This window comes from Pectinophora gossypiella, chromosome 22 (assembly GCF_024362695.1).
Source record: "Pectinophora gossypiella chromosome 22, ilPecGoss1.1, whole genome shotgun sequence".
Classification (NCBI taxonomy): Eukaryota; Metazoa; Arthropoda; class Insecta; order Lepidoptera; family Gelechiidae; genus Pectinophora; species Pectinophora gossypiella.
Window position 1 is genome coordinate 7,378,934 of NC_065425.1, and position 24,990 is coordinate 7,403,923.

The 24,990-nt window shown below is 41.6% G+C and overlaps 1 protein-coding gene across 2 annotated transcripts; it reads right to left on the reverse strand.

Moving 5' to 3' along the window:
- Nucleotides 1-3: 3 nt before the first annotated feature.
- On the reverse strand, nucleotides 4-22,088 carry LOC126376991 (dosage compensation regulator). Of its 2 annotated transcripts, XM_050024558.1 has the most exons (23): nucleotides 21,899-22,088; nucleotides 21,397-21,677; nucleotides 20,787-21,049; nucleotides 15,478-15,651; nucleotides 15,037-15,116; nucleotides 13,717-13,908; nucleotides 12,717-12,811; nucleotides 12,217-12,339; nucleotides 11,570-11,718; nucleotides 10,617-10,743; nucleotides 9,709-9,858; nucleotides 9,158-9,302; nucleotides 8,614-8,720; nucleotides 7,788-8,021; nucleotides 7,105-7,260; nucleotides 6,347-6,477; nucleotides 5,105-5,274; nucleotides 4,251-4,444; nucleotides 3,287-3,401; nucleotides 2,536-2,687; nucleotides 1,914-2,105; nucleotides 1,094-1,252; nucleotides 4-439 (listed from the first exon to the last, which is right to left on the reverse strand). In XM_050024558.1, exons 1-23 carry the CDS (start codon nucleotides 21,981-21,983, stop codon nucleotides 47-49), a joined length of 3,867 nt encoding a protein of 1,288 aa, XP_049880515.1. In that variant the 5' UTR covers nucleotides 21,984-22,088; the 3' UTR covers nucleotides 4-46. The 2 variants fall into 2 exon arrangements, with proteins under 2 accessions (XP_049880515.1, XP_049880517.1); XM_050024560.1 differs by lacking the exons at nucleotides 20,787-21,049; nucleotides 21,397-21,677; nucleotides 21,899-22,088 and adding an exon at nucleotides 17,317-17,412.
- Between the last annotated feature and the right edge of the window lie 2,902 nt (nucleotides 22,089-24,990).

The window sequence follows — 24,990 nt, forward strand, 5'->3', positions numbered from 1 at the left end:
TTTACTAAATCACACGGGTTACGTCTTGCGTATATTTAGGAATGTTTTAATACAGGCCGTTGTAGGGCCTCCAGCCTCCGCGGCCACCTCTACCGCCTCTGAAGCCTCCTCGGTTTCCGCCTCTTCCGAAACCGCCTCCGTTGTTGTATCCCCCAGAATCACCGTAGCCGCCGCGCCCGCCGCCAGAGCCGCCGCGCCCGCCGCCAGAGCCGCCGCGGTTGCCTCGGAAGCCGCCGTAGCCACCAGAGTTGCCGCCAAAGCCGCCCGAGCTGCCATAGCCGCCTCCGAAGCCGCCGCCGCCCCTCGGGCCGCTGGTGCCCCAGCCGCGGCCCGTGCCTCGTTTAGGCCCGTCCGGCCTGAACGAAGGCGTGCTTGTTTCCCGCTGTATGTTGTAGTCTCCCGCGTCGATCACGCACAGCGCTTTGACGCAGTTTATTACCTGTGAAAACAAATTAAGTTACATACATAACATACTTTATATCTAACACTAACGAAAAGCTTTTTTTTCTATTTGACGTACATATTTCTGAATTTTATCAAGATAAGCGTCCGACATCAGTCCGTTATTCTATGACGTCACAGTGTGCTTTTCACACAAATTCCATAGCAATTTCGTGTTTTGACGTTTAGTAAAAAGTAACTGATTTAACTAGTGGGCTTTTCGGCGGGAAACGGGAACGGGACAGTTGCTTTCTTCATTGAGTAATCTAAATAATTAATACGAAGTGGTGTTTTGTGGTTAATGATCGCATTAAGTTAGTCGGAAGACATTCGCGAGTGTTATTATATTGGAGTATTCAATGAACAAAGTGTATCTGCCTATTTTCGCTTCATAACTCAAAAGTTTATGCGGACTTTTGAGTTAATTCGTTTGGGGTTCGGAGTAGGAGTCTACTCCGAGGGTGGGGGCTTAGGTTTCATCATCATCACCTTTCATCATTTCATTAATCATCAAGAAAAAAAATACGTCAGACATGGCTGTATGGGCATAGTTCCCTTTGCCTTACCCTTCGGGAAAACCAAAACAAAAAAAAAATGATTTAACTAGTTGGAAACTAGCCTCGGCTATATGTATTATGAAGATAAAGATCACCTTCTGTTCAGCTGGAGAGAAGTGCAAAGCAGCGGCGGGCTCCTCGGCAGCTCGTTTGACAATTTCTTCGATGGCGGGTCGTAGTGCCGTGATCATTGCGGCGACCCGCGGAGACATGTCGAAGTTCAACCAGTTGTCTAGCCGAATTACGTTGTCTACCTGTAAATTAATGGTAGAGCATTAATGAGGGGCTTTACAGGCTACGCATTCTCCAAAAACAATAAATTATGGAGATGTTTCCGTACTTTGGAAGGCATGTTGAGTCCTTGGTCCCGGTTACTACTTTAGGATCGTGCTCGTCTTAGACCGGGATGGCGCCGCACCGTTCACAAGAGCGTGAAATTATTTGAAGAGAAGCGTTTACCAGATCTCTACGCAACGCGACTCGACCAAAACCCTCCTATAACTACACACTCAATTCGTCAGGCCAGCTTTACTGTGTGCCGTGCGACCGGATCTTCAACTTGAAGGTCGGTTTCGCCAGCCACATCAACTTTAGGACTCGCCGTCGCCGGATACGGTTTGGACGACATGATGACTATGTAGGTAGTTGTTACATGAACCACGACGGGGGCTTTTGGCGGCTCAATAATAACTCTGACATCAGGGTTGATGCGGTTGGTTATCCACCTCAGAACCCACAAGATAGAAGAAGATATGGAAATAAGCGTGATCACATGTAATAAGTTGTATGTATAAGAAGTTATCTATATGCGTCGCGCTGTGCACACTTCGTTAGCGCGTTTCAGGTGTGCATTATTGAATGATGGCGCCATCTGTTGCATGTGAGCGGAACTAGCTGGTCAACTAGTTGACTTACCCATTCAACCTTGTTGCTGCCAAAGAGCAGCAGATGCAGCGGCGTCACCATGGTGGTCTGCTTGCAGCTGATGGCGCGCGTGCGCACCTTCTCCCCGAACACGAACAGCGGCGACGGAAACTTGAGCTCCAAGTTGCTGCAGTTCACTGACGTCTTGTGGATCAATGCTGGTTTGCCTTCTGTTGTCAACACCTGAAATATAACAAATTATTAAAAGAACTTGTCAAGTAGGTAGACCGCAGAAGTCATTAACTCTTTTAGATAGTGGCTCATTATCAGTTACCTATAATATTTAGAATTTAAGTAATACTCTTTGAACTTATCCGAAGTAAAATAACTTAAAGGTGTACATGTCGGGACAGGATATATATTCTCTTTGTGGAAGGCAAAGATAATTTAGAACTTTATTATGATATGGACTAAGAATGAATTCAAAAATTCGTACTCAGATTTTGTCTACATTCCTATCCTATGATTGGCTAAAATGTAGGAGTTGCCAGTTTTAGCCAATCACAGGATATGATTTCTTTATATCTATATAGAAACAGAGTTACACGATTGGGCCGCGGAATGATGTAGGATGATGATGGAGGACGTCAACCAGTGAGGTGGCACGGCTTACCTTCCTCTTTCCCTGATGCAAGCACACGTTAGGGTACAGCCCCATGCATAGCAGTGCTATCACTAAGTCCAACACCGGGTCCTGTACATTAGGGTTCCACCGCTGCGGGATTGTACACTCTTCTGGGAAGCCTATAGCTGTCGTTAAGATATCTGAAAAAATAAAATAAAACATAAAGTGAAAATTCAATAATATAATAGAACTGATATTGTCGAAATCACTTTGTGAGACTGTCCTTTTTTTGGTAAGGACTTTTCACGCTTGAATCACCTGATTGTCCGAAAAAGTAAGATGATTCCGTGCTTCGGAGGGCACGTTAAGCCGTTGGTCCCGGCTATTAGCCGTAAAAACACCTCCACCAACCCGCATTGGAGCAGTGTGGTGGAGTATGCTCTATGCCCCCTCCGGTTGATTGAGGGGAGGCCTGTGCCCAGCAGTGGGAGGTATATAGGCTGTTTAGGTATGTAATTATGTATGTATGTAAGTATGGGCGATAGACTGATCCCTTATCACCATAAGGTTTATCATATCCAGCTTACGACATCGTATCAACAGTGGCTGCAAGTTGTCTTTGATTACTTGTGTCTGCCCACCCCATTAGGGATTACGGGCGTGTGTTTATGTACGTGTATGTATGAAAATTAAACTGAAAAAATCTGACTCGGACGAGACTTGAACCGGGACAAGCACCAACGGGGCCAAGACAAGACAAGTATTGTTTATTGCACGAAAATAAATCTTATAATCTTACTTATAAGCTGGTATTTAGCTTCGTAGGTGACCCGCAGCGTAGTCTGCTGCACGCCCTTCCAGTCGCACCACTGCATTTCTGAGTCTTCGCCCTTTGCACGTTCCCTCTCCCACATCTAAAACAATTAAATCAAACACAGGTTAAATATCTTAAGTTATCTATTAATTATTTGAAAATCCACAACGCGCCGGCAGCGCCAAATGAACGTGACGGCAGCGCCATCTGTGTGTGTGTGTGTGTGTGTGTGTGTGTGTGTCATCTGTGTCTGTGCGTGCGTGTGTATTAAATATACTTCATTGCACAATAACAGAAACACACAAACAACATATCAATACACATTGTTTTAAGTTCACGCGGTTATTATCATAATTAAAACACATACTAACGGGTTCTTACCACGTTTAAAGCAGGTATATGAGACTCACAGGGCTGGGAGATTATGTGTTTTAATTAACATATCAATATACAATTCTCAGTGCTTCGGAAGGCACGTCAAGCCGTTGGTCCCGGCTGCATTAGCAGTCGTCAATAACCATCAATCCGCACTGGGCCCGCGTGATGGTTTAAGGCCCGATCTCCCTATCCATCCATAGGGAAGGCCCGTGCCCTAGCAGTGGGGACGTTAATGGGCTGATTATGATGATACAATACAATTAAATAAAAAACAATAGTAGGATAAAAACTGCCTATTTCTCTCATCAGGTGTCGCTACTGTTGAGTGTTCTTAAATTTTGACAGTTCCCCATACTATTTGAGTCAACAAACATATTGTTTTGGTGATAATTTTGGTGTTATATTTATTCCCTAAAGATCGGAAAGAAGAAAACCTATTTTAACAAATGTCAAATAGCAATATTGCTTTATTAGTCGAATTGCTTTGACGTAGCCTTTTTAACCCCCCTTGGAGAGGGCAGGTTATCTCTACTTAACCAACCTCTAGAGCCTATTCAAAAATGTCCCTCACCTGGAAAGCGTTGAGCATGGCGACATGGTCCGAAGCCCGCTCCCCGGCCAGCGCCCGCTGGTGCCCGGACAGCTTGCGGCGGCCCTCCACCACGAAGATCTCGGGGAACGTGGTCGAGTTGGCCGCCATGGTCGTCAGCGCGTCGCCCACGCCCAGCACGAAGCCCAGCACCATCATCTTGCCGAGGCGAGGTTCTGCAGGGATGAAAAAGTATGGTTTTTGTGAAAATATATAATGACTATAAAATTTATACCATATCTGTCTAAATCAAACTTTGGTTTATAATCACTGATGACCAGAATGTTAACCTTGAAGTGCTCCATGACACATTTTTATGAAAAATTACCCAAAATACATAAGTCCAAATCCTAAACTGTTAAGTAATAATAAGTCTTTTTTATAATTATATCAACTCAGAATCATGGTCTGAATCATCCCTCAAAGTTTTCGTTACGATGTCACTAACACCCTGCATATATGATGTATAGAAATACTGGTACAAAGTAGAAATTAGTTTTGTTGACAAACCGCGAAAGCAGTACCGTTCATTGAGTGGCGAGTTATGTGGAACGAAGAAAAGCGAAATATTCTTTGACTAGGTATCGCCAACTACTTGTCAGTGTTTTAAGTTTACGCGGCTATTATCATAATTAAAACACATAATAAAGGGTTCTTACCGCGTTAAAAAAAAAATGGATCTACCTACTCCACTCCAATCTCATCAGTAATCCCGTGATCATGGCACTTGCAACAGTGTCGAAATGTCGGGAGTCTCATATCCCTATTTCAAACGCGGTAAGAACCCGTTATTATGTGTTTTAATTACTTGTCAGTGGTCCATGTGGACAACGTACCTATGGGCAGCTTGGCGAGGATGGTTCCCAGCGGCGTGAGGTTGTCGCCGGCGTCGAGGCAGCCCAGCTCGCGAAGCATCGCCTCCGCCTCGATCACCGCGTCCAGCGGCGGCGGCTCCGGCGCCTTCGACAGGAAGTGGCCGATGCTGCCCAGCCGGAGGAGCTTGATACTGGGGGCGGAAATGAGTTAATGCTAGTTTTGTAACTAGACCCAGGGAAAACTGGATAACGCTAGGGAGTCGATCGAAATAAAAAAATAAATTGTTTCATTTCTGTAACAAGCTACTTGACAACCTAGTCAAAAGAAACGCTTTTTATGAAACGTCAAAACCGTTTTTGAAGTTTGTATGGAAATACTGTCCTGTAACATTGTCAAACGTCGTACTCATTGTTACTTAATTCGTAAATAAAATTCGAAACTAAGTAGATTATGTAAAATGAGATTGATTTTTGTGACAGATTGACGTGTGTGCGTGTGAGTCCGTGTGTATGTGTGCGTGCGTGCGTGTGTGCGAGTGAGTGCATAGTGAGTGCGTGTGTGTGATCAATAGTTCCGCACGTCTTGACATTTACTACAATTAAACTAAAACAATGCTGAATGTCCTATATGACAAATTCCATTAGAAAATAATAGGGTGGAATTTTTAAGCTTTCATTTTTGCTATACTCGATTCAAAAAAGATGCAAATATCATAATTATCATGATCCTTTGCAAAACAGTATAAGAGTTTAAACACATCTGCGGGCTTAGCACCGTAAACGCGCGACTCTTTCTCGCCTCCACATACGTCACCCGTCACTCTCTCACAGTACTGCACAGAAAGAGACAGATGATCTCTGTCGCTGCGAGAAAGATTCGCATGCTTACGGTGCTAAAGCTCGCTGGCAGCACCTTATAGCGCTTATATCCTTTTCTGTTACTCAGAAACGTCATTTGCTAGAGCGAGAGTAACCGCACGCTATCGCCTCGTCGATTCTGCCGCGTGCGTTCGCTCTCCTTCGCACTAGAAAATGAAGTTTCTGAATAACAGCGGGCTTAGCACCGTAAGCACGCGATTCTTTCTCGCCGCGACAGAGATCGTCTGTCTCTTTCTGTGCAGTACTGTGAGAGAGTGACGGGTGACGAATGTCGAGGCGAGAAAGAGTCGCGCTCTTACGGTGCTAAGCCCGCAGCAAAAGGATAGAAGCATGGGAAAGTGCAATGAGGTTTTGATAAACGTGGTTTCTCCTAAGAGCCCGTACCTGAGAGCCAGTTCATGCAGCGGAGTCCTGAACATCTCAGCCGTGAGGTGTTCCTCCAGTCGGTCGAACCGCGCTCGCGAGCACAGCGTGAAGCACACGCCGGGGCGCACGCGACCTGCGCGACCTTTACGCTGCAATACACAACAGTTTAGTACGAATGCGAAAGGGATCGAAGCCCTGGGGTCAGGGTTATTACGGCTTAACGTGCCTTCCGCACAGGTCATCTTACTTTCGGGCAATCAGGTGATCAGTCTGTAACGTCATACCAAGCGTCACAAAGGTTGAGCGTTGGACTCACTATCCGGAGGCCCCGGGTTCGAATCCTGGTGGGACACATATCACAAAAATCACTTTGTGATTCCTAGTTTGGTTAGGACATTACAGGCTGATCACCTGATTGTCCGAAAGTAAGATGATCCGTGCTTCGGAAGGCACGTTAAGCCGTTGGTCCCGGCTATATACGTCCCACTGCTGGGCACAGGTCTCCCCTCAATCAACCGGAGGGGGTATGGAGCATACTCCACAACGCTGCTCCAATGCGGGTCGGTGGAGGTGTTTTTACGGCTAATAGCCGGGACCAACGGCTTAACGTGCCCTCCGAAGCACAGAATCATCTTACTTTTTCGGACAATCAGGTGATTCAAGCCTGTAAAGTCCATACCAAACAAAGGACAGTCTCACAAGGTGATTTCGACAATGTCCCCATCGGGAATCGAACCCGGACCTCCAGATAAATAAATAATGATGATAATTGTTACCTGTTCCAAGTTAGTCCGGCTGGCCCACACGGTAGCGTAGGAGGTCATATTGTTGTGCGACGTGAACAGCTTCATCTTGGCCTTGCACGAGTCTATCACGTACACCACGTCGTTGATAGTGATCGACGTCTCCGCTATGTTCGTTGATAGGATCACCTAAAACACAAATGCACTTTATTGGCAACGTTGCGCGCTGTTGAGCAACGTTGTACCTCAGAATGAATATCGGCAACGTGGTAGACCCCGACAAAGATGGCGCGCTTGATGTCTTGACAGATTTGTGGCAGTTCGCTGAAATCCGGGAAGGGTGGAAGGATGAAGCCGAGGCCTTTGCCCAGCGGAGGGCTAATACAGGCTAAACATTTGGATCAAAATACACAAATATATAAAAAAACCCATATCAAACGTCAAAAAGCCCTCCGGAAAGCGAGCCCCGCCCGAACGTACCCATTATGCTTGCAGCGTTGCCTCATTGGACCGCAAGTGAAATACGCTGCGCGAGGAAAAAGCCAGCTCGAGGATCTCCGCCTCCAACCCTTATACGGCGGCCAACATCACGCACCAAAGCTTTGGCCTCAGCGCCCCAAGGTAACGCTGTCTCCGACGCAAATGGCACGAACTCATACGCTGACTCCAAATTGGTATACTTAAAATTTGGATAGAAAAAAATACCCTGCACTAACCTTGGTGATATCTGGAGGCGGAGTGACGAACACCTTCTTCTGGTCTTCCCTCGGGATCTGGCTGTGCAGCGGCAGTATCACGTAGCGAGACTGGTCCCCGAACACGCGGTGCTGGGAGAGGTGCCTCATCAGCGCGAATATGAGGTTCCAGCCGGGTAGGAACACCAACACTGCGCCGGATTGACGGAGGTTCGTGATGTACAGGAGTATTGCTTCGATCAGTTCGAAGCTTAGCTGGAATAGAATGGATTTTCTTAGGAGTTTTAGGACTGTCGGAAACTTTAAAAGTTCCGTTTTATTTACCATCCTACCAGATATTTCGCAGAAATGGCCTGCCTGTTCATCATTGTCCTATGGCAAGTCACTGAGCTCTCGACCCCAAGGATCTTACACAAGGTTTTCCAAGACGCGGTCTCCACTCGGTACTTCGGCATATGACGATGAAGTGGCAATGTCACTAGCACCCTATCTACTTGTATGGATACTTGTATGTACTTGTACAAGGAAAGTAACATCGTAACAAATACTGAGGGGAACGATTCAGCTCATTATTCTGCTTTAATATCAAGTAGAATTTTCCATCGCAAAAATATAGAATTGAAATAATTTAAAAAAACACAAAAAAAGCATGAATTTTGCGAGGGAAAATTCCAATTGATATTAATTCCGAATCATGGTCTGAATCATCCCCCTCGGTATTCGTTACGATGCCACTAAACACCCTGTATACATTCCGGAGAATTTATCAAAAGTTCTGAATATGTTATTTAAAAGTTATTATGGTACCTTATTAACAAATAAACCCCTTATTTAGTGGATAACTCACATCTTTCTCGGAGAGCTGCGCCATAGACTGCGAGGTCTGCGGTGAGTAATCGCTGCTCAACTGGCAGTTTTTGTTCAAGTCTTCGTCCTGCTCATCCGCCCCCATTCCTGGTTGCCAGAAATAATAACATAAGTTCACGACTACATTCCAATTAGGGTAGCCAGAGGTACATCCATCGCAAGATGAACTAAGTATCCACACCTCATCGAGCTTTCTGTTAGACCAACATGATAGGTGGTGAGCCGTATCGCCGTCCATACTGGTCGAGCCAACTGTAGTGAAAACGGCACTTAAGATAAATTAGTAAGTTGGTGCAAGTCCGGCATCGGGTTTCGAATCTTCACAACCGACTCCACCGACAAGAGCGCAGCTCTTCAATAAAGAGAGAGAGCTAACTGTCATATCTGATGGCCGTTTCACTATCAGCCACTGTGGACCCCGTAGATGCTCCCTTGCATACAGCTCAACCTGCTACGGACTGGATCAGACTTGGATCAGACGTAATGCCAAAACCTTATTGCTTTAAAGGAGTAAACGTTCAAACCTTCGTCCTCATCATCATCGTCGTCCCGGCTGGCCTTCTTGCCGGACGCTTTACGCTTGCGCGACTCCAGCGGCGGCACGAACTTGGTGAGCTCGATGGCGTCCTCTAGGAAGTACTGAGTCACGGGGTAAGTGCGTCCAGGCACCTATGAAAAACATGAAACGTTAGGTAGAATTGTGACAATCAATAAGTGTTCATCAGGAAATAAATGTAAAATTATTTTAGAAAAGAGGTACTTTTCTATAAAGAAAGTCGTTTAATTTGGCAATCAGTCCCCTGTGACCCCTGCCTGAAATTTTCACCAAATGTAAAATAAACCAATTTGGTCCATATCTGTGTCAGTGAGACGTATACAGGCTGTGATTTTTCTTATTTATTGGTTCTTGTGTTGCGTATAATGTATGTATTTATTTGTAGTTGTATTACACCAGGAAGATATCGCTTTAATAAGGTTGTCATTGTCACTAAAGCTGCCATTTCCCATGTGCTAGTTACGTACAGGTGTGTAGTCTATAGAGATAAGGATCATGAATTCTCTTCGTCTGACTTACCTCAATAACAGGACAGTTTCCGAAGTAGGTGGTGAAGAGCGTAGTGTCTACGGTAGCTGACATGAGAATGATCCGTACGTCGGGGTAAGTGTGAGCCAGGTCGCGCAGCAAGATCAAGGCGAAGTCCGTGTCTGCGTCGCGTTCGTGTACCTAATTGCAAAGATATTTTTTTTTTACCTTTGATGGGTTAGCTCTTGGCCCAAGACTTCCCTCGGAGGCATTGACGAGGCCTAAGATGGAGCGAGCTCGCCCAGAAGGTATCTGTTCACTCTGGTCTTGAAAGCACCCGGGTTATATGCATTCGGAAATACAGAAGACGGCAGAGAATTCCACTCCCTAGCAGTGCGTATAATGAAGGACGAAGCGAAGCGCTTTGTGCGAATAGTTGGGAATAGGGATGGAGCCCGGCCGTACGTCTGGAAGTCCGAAGATAAAAGGGGGATGGTGGAATGAGCTCATATAAATTACCCATGTCCACTATTTTTAATTTACTTTGCAAGGAAATATTGTACTTTTAGTTAAAGATTTACGTACAGTTTTAATGATTTTTATATATGTGACAAATAATAGTAATTAAATACATTAGTCAGTAATTCACTTAATTTTCAATAATAAAATTTACGTCCTTGGAATGTGGGAGGTATCAATTGAATGGTAACACTTACGTCGTAATGGGCTAGCAATGGCGGCTTGTCATAGGATTGAGCATACCTGGTGCCTGTTTAATAAAACTTACAACTTAAAATTACGATGACAATTTGATGTTCATTACGTAGCTAATATGAAACTGCAAAATATTCGTGATCACACACTCCGCAATGTACATCAAATTGTCATTGTAATTTACAATTGTAAGTTTTATTAAACATGCCCCTGGTCTTCTTATATCGTGGTTATAACTATCTCACCTCATCAACGAGAACATGGCTGACACCCCTCAGTCCTCCCTCGAGCTTCCTGAGCAGCACGCCGACAGTACAGAACATGATGGACCCGTACGGACGAGGCAGCACCGACTCGAAACGCACGCAGTACCTGGTGGTACAATAATTGCTAGGTTTAGTATTCTTCTATCGTGTGGGTTGTGAGGTGGAGTACCTCATCAACCCTGGTGTCAGGGTTACTATTGAGCCGCCAAAGGCCTCTGACATGGCTCATGTAACGACTACTTATTTACATCAGTAAGTAGTAACCGGGACCAACGGCTTAACGTGCCTTCCGAAGCACGGATCATCTTACTTTCGGACAATCAGGTGATCAGCCTGTAATGTCCTAACCAAACTAGGGACCACAAAGTAATTTTTGTGATATATCCCCACCGGGAATCGAACCCGGGACCTCCGGATCGTGAGCCCAACACTCAACCACTGGACCACGGAGGTCGTTTAGTATTGTAACATGAACATAGAATATGTAATAACACTACGTATAAAACTGCAAGTCCCCGCTCACCACCAGCCGCTGAGCTAGGTTTACCTCACCCCCCTCGAACGTAGTTTAGACTTTGTATGTTCGAATTTTGAAATTGAATGCCGACGTTCTTTCGTCTGATTCGAATATTTGATCTCACAGTAGTTGCCCGCGCCGGCGCGCCTTCGTGGCGCCTATTAACAATTATTTTACGTGGTAATTGTTCATCAATAATAATTTGCAATAAAATTTAACCTAGACTAACAGCTTCATACAAAAATATTTTTATGCCAATTTATATCAATTCTCATCTCTATTTCGTCAAGTTTTTTTATACCAATTCTCTTCAAGTTTTCTACTAAAAAAATACATTTGGAAGACTTTATTGTACGAATGGACGCTTTCTGACTTTCGGCGTGGTGAACTAGTGTGGTACATAGATCGTGCATACCCGACGCTGTTGCCCAGGTCCTCGCAGCGCTCGGCAGCCACTCTCTCGGCGACGCTGACGGCGGAGATGCGCCGCGGCTGCGTCACGCACACGTTCGCCCACGCGCCCTGCCCGCTCGCTATGTAGTCGTCCAGGATGAATTGGCATACCTATAGATATTTAGCGGTATTAGTAAAGCTGCAGACTCATCAGCCCCCTAGCATTATCCCGTTTTCACGGGGTCCACTTCCCTAACCTGACCTGTCTGACCTTCCAATCGTGAAGGGAAAACCAGCCCAATACAAGTTAGGTCACATACCTCCGAAAACGCATTTCTCGGGAATGTAGGTTTCCTCACGATGTTTTCCTTCACCGCTGAGCACGTGATAAATTTATGATCCAAACATGAATTCGAAAACAAATACGACAATCATTGGTTTAGGCCTGTGCTGGATTCGAACCTGCGATCTCAAAGTGAGAAGTAAGCGTTTGACCAACTGGGCTTCCACGGCTCAGACTCCACAATAAAAGTAGCCCCGATGCTGTCCAACTTCCGATAGGAAAGGGACAGGAAGAAGTGCAAAATTTAGCGACTTTTCACGTTTATTAACCCCGGAATAAGATGGATAAATGCTAGACTAAGAATTACAACGTCAATAATAATTCACCTGAGTAGTCTTGCCACAGCCAGTGTTGCCTCGAATGATGATTACAGGGTTCTCGTTGATAGCCTCCATGATCTGAGACCGCATAGCGTACACCGGTAATTGTTCACGTTCCCGCAAGCTTTCCTGTAAACAGACATCTTAACATAAATTCAAATATATATCCCAAGTTACAGGTACGATAAGCTACAAAAGTCCAATCAGTTTCTTGCAAAGTAATAAAAACAAATGAACTAGTTGCACTTAAGACCTGGTTACATGTCGTTTCTGTAATAGACCAAAAACACCTACAAAAAGATAAAGTTCATTATGGCCCCGATTCCTGCAGACACCTCTAATTTTATTTTAAGTTATACCCGTCATTTTCTTATCCGCCGAAAAGGAAAGGGACTGTATTATTGAATGTGGCGCCATCTGTTGCATGTGAGGAACTAGGTGGACAACTACTTGAGTCCGCCACAATGCAAACAAAAAAGATTTAAGTTGAGCTATTTCTTATTTACCTGATAAAGTTGGCTGTTTTGGCATACGTCGCGGTGATGTTTTTCTAAGTCAGCGCTGATGTCATCCAGACTCGTCGTAGCTAATGGTCCTTCGTCTGCAAAATAATATTGATTTATTTTAAAACGGTTTACAATGACGACATACTCTGACACTCCTAACCGAACTAGGGATTACAAAATATTTTTTGTGTTATGTCCATATTCGAAGTAGCATGGAGAGTATTTTACAGAAATGCTGCACCGACAAGAGCGTGGCTCTTAAATTGATGATGATGATGTCCATATTCGGACCTTGAGCCCAACGCTCAACCACTGAACGATGGAGGGCCTGACACCAGCGGCGGCCCTAGGGCGGTGCGAGGTGTGCCACCGCCCCGGTAGGGCTAAATTGTTACAAATCTTCTTTATTATCTCCTTCGCGGTGATTGGTTGGGTTTCTTAAACGTATCATCCATGGTATAAGAAAACCAGGTATGCTCAAAAGTGACAGCTAACATTACAAGGTTAGCCCAGCTGACGTCATCCCACCTTGCGTTGCCATTTCGTAAATAATATAAACTAATTAATTACCCACGACCAATGTTATTTATTTTATTATTACCAAGGATAATTTTGAACTTAGTAAAATATTTACTTACAGTTTTAATGATTTTTATATATGTGACAAGTAATAGTCAGTAATTCACTTACCTAATTTTCAATAATAATATAGTCCTTGGAATGTTGGAGATTCCAATTTAATGGCAACACAGTGGTAAACACTTACGTCATCAAGGGGCTAAAAATGGCGGCTTGTCATAAGATTTGTAACTGATGTAAGTAAGTAGTTGTTACATGAGTTATATCAGGGGCCTTTGGCGGCTCAATAGTAACCCTGACACCAGGGTTGATGAGGTTGGTAATTCACCTCAGAAGCCACACGAGAGAAGAAGATAGGATTGAGCAGACCTGATTTTATTATAACATGGTATCATCATGATCATGTCAGCACGATACTTACCAATGTTACAACCAGTCCAGGCATTCCAGTTAGCCTGTGGAGGTGACCAGGAGACCACCCCGCCGGGAGTGGGCCTCGCTTCCCTCATGGCGCGCACTCTATCCACCTGCAGCAGCGTGACAGTGGCTGATTGACCCTCCCCTTGCTGCTCCGGCCTCGCTGTTGCCACGTCTATAGGGGTTATGTCCAGCTCTGTGGAAAGGCAAGAAATAGGCTACTTGACAACCTAGTCAAATGCAGGGATGTTAGGGAGCTCCGTAAACGTAACCGAAACTATCGAATAAACTATATAAAAAATCATCCGTAACCGTAGCCGAAATAAAAGTTTCGGATAATATCGGAATAAAACCATTTTTTTTTTGACGTGACTTATTGTAGATTTGCCGCAGATGCCATTAACTACTTGACCGGACAAATGGGGAGCGCTGAAGGCTCTCACCCGGTACAACGTTTAAGACAACAGGCCTGAGGGTGCCCAGTTGGGCGCGAACCTCGGCTCAGAGCGTCGTCTGAGAGGAAAAATATTTGAAAGAATTAAGGAATAAAACCAGTCAAGTAGTCAGTTGAGTCGTAATTTTCAACAAATCAAAATCGTAGGTAGTAGCAACACGTAACCCAACCCAACCCTTGTTTCTCCGACATATAGGCAGAGGTGTATCATACATACACCTACTGCTCTCCAGCTATGTTTAAGGCCCGTATTTATAAACCGCTCTTATCTCTGAGATTTATCTTGAGTGAGCTCTTAAGATGACGTTATTATTAATAAACGGAACTTAAGTGCGCGTTTAGGGTTACGATATCAATTGAGTGACGCCTCGGCTCTCAAGAGTGCTCTCACCGTGACTTGAGTGCGGGTTTTGTGGTCTCGCGATAATAATGAGGGGGGGGGGGAGAGAGCATAGTTAGTAGTGATAATGGTGGGTGGTGGAATATGAATATCAGAACAATATCATATTTAGCATGGCGATGTCACCTCTAAGTGCTCTCGGTCCATGAGATTTTTTAAAAGCATAAATGCCGAGTGTGATGTATTTATCTATCTCGCAGTAGCAATAGGTCTATTAAATTATTGCGTGCCAGTGGTCATTGCAGCTCATAGTTAGGTATATTTTGTAACGATTTATCTATGATTTTTATTATACTGTTTATTTACTTTTATATTTAGTCGTCTCTCACTTCTCTTAAACTTTTTTTATTGTCTGGTAGCTTGTAATTAGCTTTTATTTATTATTAAGATTTACATGATTCTGTAAGTTCGCCGAAAAAAATTAAATAAGTTTAAGTGATTTGTTTAAATAGTCGAACATTCTCTCTTACCTTGTAGACATTCCTCCAGCTGCGCCTCAAGATCTGGACTGACAGCCACAGGGTATGGCTTCATGATACCTTCAGAGGATCTGTAAGAAACATTATTATTATTAAGCAGGCAGGCAACAAATGCTTGTATCCAGTAGTTGAGCGTGAGGCTCAGGATCCGGACGCCCCAGGTTCCAATCCCGGTGAGGACATATCACAAAAATCACTTTGTGATCCCTAGTTTGATTAGGACATTACAGGCTGATCACCTGATTGTACGAAAGTAAGATTATCCGTGATTCGGAAGGCACGTTAACCCGTTGGTCATGATTACTACTTATTGATGTAAGTATGTAGTCGTTACATGAGTCATGTAACGGCTCAATAATTAGCCTGACGCGTTTTTAGTAATTTCATGATTTCGTAGTATCTGCGGCAAGTCGCCGCCAAAGATCAACTGACCTGTCTTTCTTCAAGGTCCCGCTGAAAGGCTCGATGACTCCGAGATGGTAAAGTTGCCGCACAAGAGACAAGGCACAGGACTTGCTGGCAGTCTGTTTGTTGGACGCCGTCTCTCTGCCTGTCACGTTCCGACCGAGCTGTCGCACGTAGATCGTCATTTCGCAGCAGAAACTCCTGTAATGATTTTGTTTGTTAGTACCCTTTGTTTACGTCATGTTACATACGGTCACGAGTACTAATATGCACACACTTTGAAACCATGTCACATTAACTTTTTGAACAAATTAAACCATAAGTCTCATTAAATGTCAAATAATGATAGTGTGACAAGGTTCTAAAGTGGGTACATGATATTGCTCATGACTGTACATACATAAACTCACGCCTATTTCCCATCGGAGTAAGCAGAGATTATTAAATTCCATTTGCTTCTGACACGCCTCTCTGGCTTCCTCCACATTCATCAATCGTTTCATACACGCACGCCGATTCAGAGTAGATCGTACTAAAACTTTTCTAAGGACATCTCCAATTTGGTCAATGTATGTTCTTCTAGGTCTTCCTCTGCTAGGCCTACCAACAACCTTCGTTTTATATATCGCTTTCGTAATCCTATTATCCTTCATCCGCTCTACGTGTCCAAACCAATTTAACATTCCCTTCTCAATCTTAGTCACTATATCGTTTACGTTACATTGATATATGGAATTATGTTAGTACCTATATTGCTTCTCTATATAGTGTTGTGCCTGGGTGTAATAACAAGGGTCATCATTTATACCCAAACACAAAGATAAAAGATGCATATTATGTCTTCTGTTATCCATGAAATTAGAAGGTTAAACAAAGCAACTTTGTACAGCGCCTTCTATATTTTTTTTTTTTTTGGGAATGTAGCCAGGAAAGTCTCTCATTGAAAGAAACCGAGGATTTGTTGAAGAAAATTAGATCAAAATGGCGGTTACGTTATTTTGACTGCTATAAGGCGTCATCATCATCACCAGCCCATTAACGTCCCCACTGCTGGGGCAAGAGCCTTCCCTATGGATGGATAGGGAGATCGGGCCTTAAACCACAACGCGGGCCCAGTGCGGATTGGTGGTTATTAACGACTGCTAATGCAGCCGGGACCAACGGCTTAACGTGCCTTCCGAAGCACCGAGGAGCTCGAGATGAAAACTTTTTTTTGTGGTCACCCATCCTATGACCGGCCTTTGCGAAAGTTGCTTAACTTCAACAATCGCAGACCGAGCGCGTTTACCACTGCGCCACCGAGCTCCTCAAATACATATACATACAGGGTGTTAGTGACATCGTAACGAAAACTTTGAGGGGTGATTGAGGCCATGATTCTGAGATGATATCAAGTAGAATTTTCCGTCGCAAAAGTATGGAATTGAAAATAATTTAAAAAAACACAATTTTCAGGAATATTCAGACTGAAAATTCCACTTGATATCAACTCAGAATCATGGTCTGAACCATCCCCCTCAGTATTCGTTACGGTGTCACTAACACCCATACCTACTTGTATGGCTACCGTATGTACTTGTGTGGGGTGTAAGTGACATCGTAACGAATACTGAGGGGGATGATTCAGCTGATTATTCTGAGGTAATATCAAGTGGAATTTTTCATCGCAAAATTATAGAATTGAAAATAATTTAAAAATACTAAAAAAAATCATAAATTTTGCGACGAAAAATTCCACTTATATTAACTCAGAATCATGGTCTGAATCATCCCCCTGAGTATTCGTTACGATGTCACTAACACCCTGTGTATAAACTAGCCTATAGTTTAGTATAGCGTGCAACAAATAAATAACTGGATACTTACACATAGTCTCGCGTGAACCGAATAGCCTAGACGTCTGGAAGTGTGGCCGGACTTGCAGTAACGCCGATTGCAGAACCGAGTCGCTTCCAAGATAGTCTAAGACAATCAATAACATCATACAATCATTTCTCAATGTTTCCCTTTTGTATGTAATGTAGAATAATGTTGATATAATACTGTATTTTGAAAGAGATGTTTGCACGCATGAAAGTGGCTAAATCATATGTACTAGCAGACAGTAACACGGCCAATTTCTTGCAGCTTGCGGCCAGGTTACCAGCATTATAATAGTGAGAAATGACTGTCCAATGTTATTGATTCTTATTATTTTTTCTTAGACATATCTTGGAATGTTGGAATGGTCAACAACCCCATGGCTATTTAGCAGTACTTCAAATGACCGACAGGGACGGAAATAGAACCACGAAAACCAACTACATTTATCTTCTACTATTTCTGACCTTGTCAATGATTGAGATCTCAGTAGAATACAAAACACACACACACAGAATGTAAGTTACACCTTACCAAATACTGAATGGGACGATTCAGTTCATGATTCTGAGTTAAAATTAAGTCGAATTTTCCGTCGCAAAATTCATGTTTCTTTTTTTTTAAGTTTTTTAAAATTATTATTTTTAATTCTTTACTATTGCGATGGAAAACTCCACTTCAAAATCATGAGCCAAATCATCCCCCTCAGTATTCGTTACGATGTCACTTACACCCTATACAAATACGTACAGATACAAGTGGTCGTTATTGACACCGTAACGTTTCAATATTAACGTAACTTTTGGGTATGATTCAGACCATGATTCTGAGTTAATATCAAGTCCTGTCTGAAATTCATGAAAATTTTAGTGCTTTTTTAAATTATTTTTCAGTTTCATACTTTTGCGACGGAAAATCCCACTTGATATCAACTCATAATCATGGACTGAATCATCTCTTAAAGTTTTCGATACGATGTCACTAACACCCTGTATACTTAAACGGCCCTGCACATCCCTAACATCAAGGCTCTGCTTTATACCACCTTACCAATAAAAAATAAAGAAGCGATGAACAATAATTTACAATAAAAAATAAATAAGTATTTGATAACTCAGTAAAGTTTAATCAAAATATTTGGTAATTGGATTCAAAGGATCGTGACCGTAACTGTACTCAACCCATTCCCCCTTCCAACAGGTAATTTGTTGTATTTCATTCATCATCAGCCCATTAGCGTCCCCACTGCTGGGGCACGGGCCTTCCCTATGGATAGATAGGGAGATCGGGCCTTAAACCATCACGCGGGCTCAGTGCGGATTGATGGTTATTAACTACTGCTAATGCAGCCGGGACCAACGGCTTAACGTGCCTTCCGAAGCACGTATTTCATTATTATGTTTAAAAATATTACCAATTAGTTCTAAGTTCAAATCCATCCAGTATCCTGTCACATACTTAAACGCATATTCACCGCATGTTTCTTTTTTATTGGTATGGATCGTCTGGATTTGTTCCAATACCCAGAGATGTGTAGGGCCGGTGTATCTTGCATAAGATTATTTAATAGCTTAGTTAGAGACCACGTGTCCAACATTACTAAGAATCATAGTATTTCTTTGCCAAATAGCCCACGGGTTGAATCATTTGTCACAACTGGAATGAAGCAAACTTTGCAATCTTGAGGTCAATTTTGTCTTCCTTGCAAAGTTGGCTCCAAAAACAACACTCAACTACAAGAAGAATTAACACTAACAGTGTTACTACAAAACAAAGACTAAAAGATAAACTATCTTTAAAATATAATCCGCATACGAAAGAAGTCCCGAAGGCCGCGGCGCTACTGTCGCAGATTCTGCATAGAATTATTATGACTTGTCAAGTTAGTTTCATTAAAATCCGCCGACTTCTTTCGTGGCGCGAAATACTATTTCGAACCTAGTTTATTTTTAGTTTGTGTTTTGTAGTAACACTGTTAAAGTTTCACTAGTGCCAAGTCTAAAAGGAACAAAGATAATTTTATTTTAATTTGACAGTCGTAAAACTAGCTATATCTCTTTCTTGCACTCATAGCTATCAAGACTAAAATAAGAAACAGCATTATTGATAGACTTGACCACACTTCCAGACAACTACTGATCTTTAGCCATTGGTTTTTCAAGCATTATGAATAACCAGTGGCTTATATGAAACTTAAATTAAAACTAATAGAATATATTATGTGTTGGCTGTAGCTACCCACAAACGATTTTATAAATTTATTTTAAAACAAATATACTAGATGGCGTTACATGTACCAAAACTACTATAATAGCATAGCAACAGAATATAAGATCACGGCCACATTCCAAACCAGCGGGCTTAGCATCGTAAGCACGCGACTCTTTCTCGCCGCGACAGAGATCATCTGTCTCTCTCTGTGCAGTACTGTGAGAGAGTGACGGGTGACGTATGTCGAGGCGAGAAAGAGTCGCACGCTTACGGTGCTAAGCCTGCAGGGCAGCCAATTGTGATATTTTAATTTTAGTAAGTAAATATTAATGTGCGTCGCCTACATCTTACATAATGTAACTATGTGCAATATACCCACTGAATAAATATATTTTCGAGTTTTGAGTATGCATAAAATAAAAAAACAGTCATAAAAATAAAAAAAACAATAAATAGCCTACTTATATCGATCTCACTCTCACTGCTGGGCACAGACCTCCCCTCAATAAACTAGAGATGAACAGAGAGCATACTCCATCACGCTACTCCAGTGCACTAATTATAAATATTATTTATATAAATTATTGGTAATTTTAATATATTTGAATATAGAAATATACATGACCAGGGGGGTTAGAACAGCCACATTGAAGCAATTCATCTATGAAAGCAATATTGCTATTTGACATTTGTTTGCATTGCGCACTTACTTTTATATGCGCCAATGTCAAATTGCAATATTGCTTTCATAGATTAATTGCTTCGATGTGGCCATTTTAACCCCCCAGAGGGCTACCCTCAATTCATCCCAACAAGTTGTGGAGATTTCTGTGCCCTGTAGTAGAAGAGATTCTCTTGTGTATGAAAAAATATGAATATCAAAAAAATGTAATGTAAAACTAGAGTTGGCTAAACATATAATGTAGCTATGATGTGTAGGTACGTAAAATAAATATAGTGCAAATTCTATCAACACTAGACATATTTAAAAAGTTAAAGAAAAGAGACTACACATCAACAACAACATCAACTAAATATTAATTTAATGTGTGTATCGTAGATTTTACCTAAATAAACTTTTTTATTATTATTTGTATGTCGTTTCCATATCTCGGGCCTACGGAGTCCCGGACTTTTGGAAGGCGTGCGTGGGGCCGAAGCCAACACGTAGAGGCCCCTTAAGACAATTTAATCTAAATGTTTATTATTATTACTAACATAATTGTAAATATGTGTGTAAAAGTTACGTAATCGCAAAAACAAACCGTGTATGATCCGGTCCCACAGCTTTATAAACGTAATCTGCTTGGATCTTATTAACTTGCAAAAACTGATGCAGTTTCGATTTGGCATTCTCCATTGTCCAGTTGCCATGAAGGCTAGCGTTGACGTCCAAATCTTCAGCCTCCTCAACATTCTTCTGCTGTTGAAGTCGGTCCATGTAAGTGAAGCGACGGTTCTGTTCGCCCTGGTCATCACCTCCGTAGGCTTGGTAAGCTGGACCCATGCTTTGTGGCCCCATTCCTTCCTGTAAATTAGAAGCAATAAATGGATGTAATACTGTACATGCACATATACTTATATATATATAAATTCACCCCCGCAGACCCTAATGGGGCGGGCAGAACCACAAGCAATCAAAGACATCTTGCAGCCACTAAACTAAGTAATCCTGAGTACAACAAATAGCACAGTGTTGTGTAAATTTATTGTGCAAATTGTTTATAAGTTAGAATAATATAATTATAAGTTCATTTTATTAATAAAAGATTTAATTAATCCTGGTTATCAAATGTTGTGAAGAATAATATAGAGTGAACATAAAGTTATATATTAATATTTAATAACAATAATAAATAGAACCAAAAAAATTACCTGGAAAACAGGCCTACTCTGGTAATTGCCCTGCGGACCCTCATTCATAGCTCTCTGACTCATAGTTTCCTGAGCCATTGCCCCCTGTTCATTCTCAGTCTTCACCCTCACTTCCTCGGGAACGTCATTCTGAGCCACCTGCCCTGATCGCACGAGGTAGTTAACAAAGTCCCTGGAGGCATTCACCTGGGCCTCTTTCTTGGTGGTGGAGTTACCAGCCCCGACATATGCGATGCCTTCGACTCGGACCTCGCAAAGGAAACGTTGACGGTGTTTTGGACCTAAGTAAACATTTTTAGCACTCTGTCAGTAAGCATAAGTATTTTACACAAAATCGCTAATTAGTAATAAAACTGCCGAAAAAATCGAGGTTAGAATCTGATGTTTAATATATGCTGATTAACATATCTATTTTATATATTGATTCAAATCTTTTATAGTTTAGAAATATATACAAAATACATCCGAACAAATCAATAATATAACTAGACGAAAACCTTACCTGTGGCCCGGATATCAAACGTAGGATTTATGCCTTTTTTAGCACACCATGAGTGGAAAAACGACTTCACGTCCATCGTGGACATGTTTGCGTCTTCCGTATAACAATTTTCACTTAGATTATTCAATAAATATGAAGAAAATCCAATGAATTAACTGAGATGGTGCCGCTCGTCGAGTATGAAATTCAATAGAGACGAGCCTGTCTGACGATACTCAATTACTCATCCGCTGTTACATAAAAAAAAAACAATAAATATCTCACAGCAATGGTTCCGGCTTTTTGGCGGGAAACGGGAACGGGACAGTTGCTTTCTTCATTGAATAAGAATAAGAATATGTTTATTTATCAAAAAACTTAAACATGTATACATTACTGGCGGACCCCGCACTAGGGAAACCCTGTATCGCGGAGGTCCTGAACATTTGTTATTACCAAACATATTTAAATATAATCTGAATAATTAATACGAAGTGGTGTTTTGTGGTTAATGATCGCATTAAGTTAGTTGGAAGACATTCGCGAGTGTTATTATATCGGAGTATTCAATAAACAAAGTGTATCTGCCTATTTTCGCTTCGTGCCAAGAAGCCGCTTCATAACTCGAAAGTTTATACGGACTTTTGAGTTAATTCGTTTGGGGTTCGGAGTAGGAGTCTACTCCGAGGGTGGGGGCTTAGGTTTCATCATCATCACCTTTCATCATTTCATTAATCATCAAGAAAAAAAATACGTCAGACATGGCTGTATGGGCATAGTTCCCTTTGCCTTACCCTTCGGGGAAAACCAAAACAAAAAAAAACCAATGGTTCCATCACTTTGTTATGGAGATTTCGAACTATCTTTGTTTGAATTATTACGTTCATTTTGAGTTTCGAAAAAAATCATATTAATAATCATAAAAAAATATAAATATTTTTTATAATAGCTAATATAGGAATACTAGTTACTAGTTCGCATCTCTAGACACCGCTGTCAAAAGTTTTTTTTATTTGGACTAGAATATTGTATTTTAAACCCTTTAAACTTATACACGTTCTTTCTAGATCAGGGGTTCTCAAAGTTTTGATACAACGGAATAAATATAATTTGTTTCACTATTTTACCAATCAAATTGCGGAACCCCTGGTAACTTTTTCATAGAACCCCTAAGTCAAAGTTCTAGATGACGGGAAAACAAAGCGGGAAAAGGCTATATTATTTTTTTAATATTTTGACTCGCAAAAACATTTAGTTGCTCATTATTCTAAAGATGACGTGAAAATTTACTGGAGTATTGTACTTTAGTAATAAAGTATACCTAACTGAAAGTCGTTTTCAAATTTCTCATGACCGCTTGCCCACCACCAGGGGGTTAGCTATTGCAATCCATTATAAGTGATTGACTGGGATTGACATATTACCCTAGGTCAATCCTATACCTTTTTAATCACTCTTAATTGTCATAATCAAAGAGTGATAATTATTCATCATGAGGTCCGTGTGTTACTCTATCTTATTGTGTAATAATAGGTATGTTACTTGGGCATAATCGTTTGCAAACTATTACTGCAAAATAAAACCAGAAATGAAAAGTTTATAAACCACTTTTAATAATAACACACACAAAATACAACTTTTGCACTCTAGCCTAAGAACATGGATAGACATAGACACATTTAGGAAAATTAGGAGACTACTTATATCTTATTAATTTCTTTCATTAAGGTGATGTGTTTCAGTCAGCTAGGTAACGCTGCGTCAGTAGATGGCGTTACTTCTGCAGTTTTCGTATTTTTTTCCATTTATTCGTTTAGTGTTGAGTTCTGACCCAGTGAAATGTTAGGTGGCGAAATCTTACATACATTATCTTTAAGTTAAGCTACAATTTTGAAGTATTTACTGAAGATATCATATTGAAACATTGCATCAAAAGTTGGTGTCATTTCAATTTGTGTACAAACACGAAGCTGTCACACACACATGCGAACTAGGTTAGCTATTAAAAGAGATGCATAATTTGAAGTCTACTTCTAACTTCTAAACGGCGCATTTGGTAAAGCAGTAGCCGCCATTCTTAAGGTTCACGGTTCAAACCCAACTGCATGTTTTAATTGTTTTTACTTTTTGTATTTTTTTTTACAATTGAATTTGGCGAACCCGTCTATTTGTTACGGAATTTTCAAAAAGTATCACTTTTACCAATAATATTATAATTAAGTATACAATAATTTACTTTGCACTAAAGTACCTTCCGTAATTTCCGTATTTTTTATTTTGTAAAATTTTAACAGGCATTAATCGCATCAGTGAACATGCGGCTAACTAAAAAACTACTGAACGGATTTTCATACGGTTTTCACCAATGAGTAGAGTGATTCATGGGCGTGCTTTAGGGTTTATAATTTATACAAGTATTTTTTTTGTATAAAATGGTTCAAAAATGATGATGAATGTCAAACATAATTATCGTTACAAATATAGCCGACTTGGAGCTTTCGGCGAAAACGCTGCCTGAGCCCATTGAGATATAACAAAACAACGTATGGTTGAATTGTTCCTTTTTTGTAGGTATACCGAAAAGTCCACAATATGTCATAATAATTATATTGTGTATAAAGAATTGTGTATATGTATTGTATGATTTTACAAATAACGATCACAGTACAGTAATAATAAGGTAGATTTTTCCTAAATTGCGTAGGTTCAAACTTTGTCGCATCGCGTTTGAAAGATGTAATAGCGCTTCAGGACGTCCCGCAAGCACGGCGCTGATGTCGCAGTATCCGCATATAATTATTATGACTTGTCATTTAGTTCCAATAAAATCCGCGGGACTTCATACGTATGTCAGTGACAGCTGGTGATAGCATGCGGGACACTTAGCAGCTAATCGAATTCTATGTTGTTTTCGCGCCCAGTCCAGACGACTTGCAGCGCATTTCTGGACATATATTTACGCGTGGTGTTTATTGTTAGGTTAGTTAGTTCAGGTTAGGACGTCTTTTTATAACGAGGACGTTAAAAAAAGACGAGGCTGGGACGTATTGAAGTAGTATTTCCATATATACGCGGCCTGAAATGGGCTGTTTCGGGGACCTGAACTGGTTGCT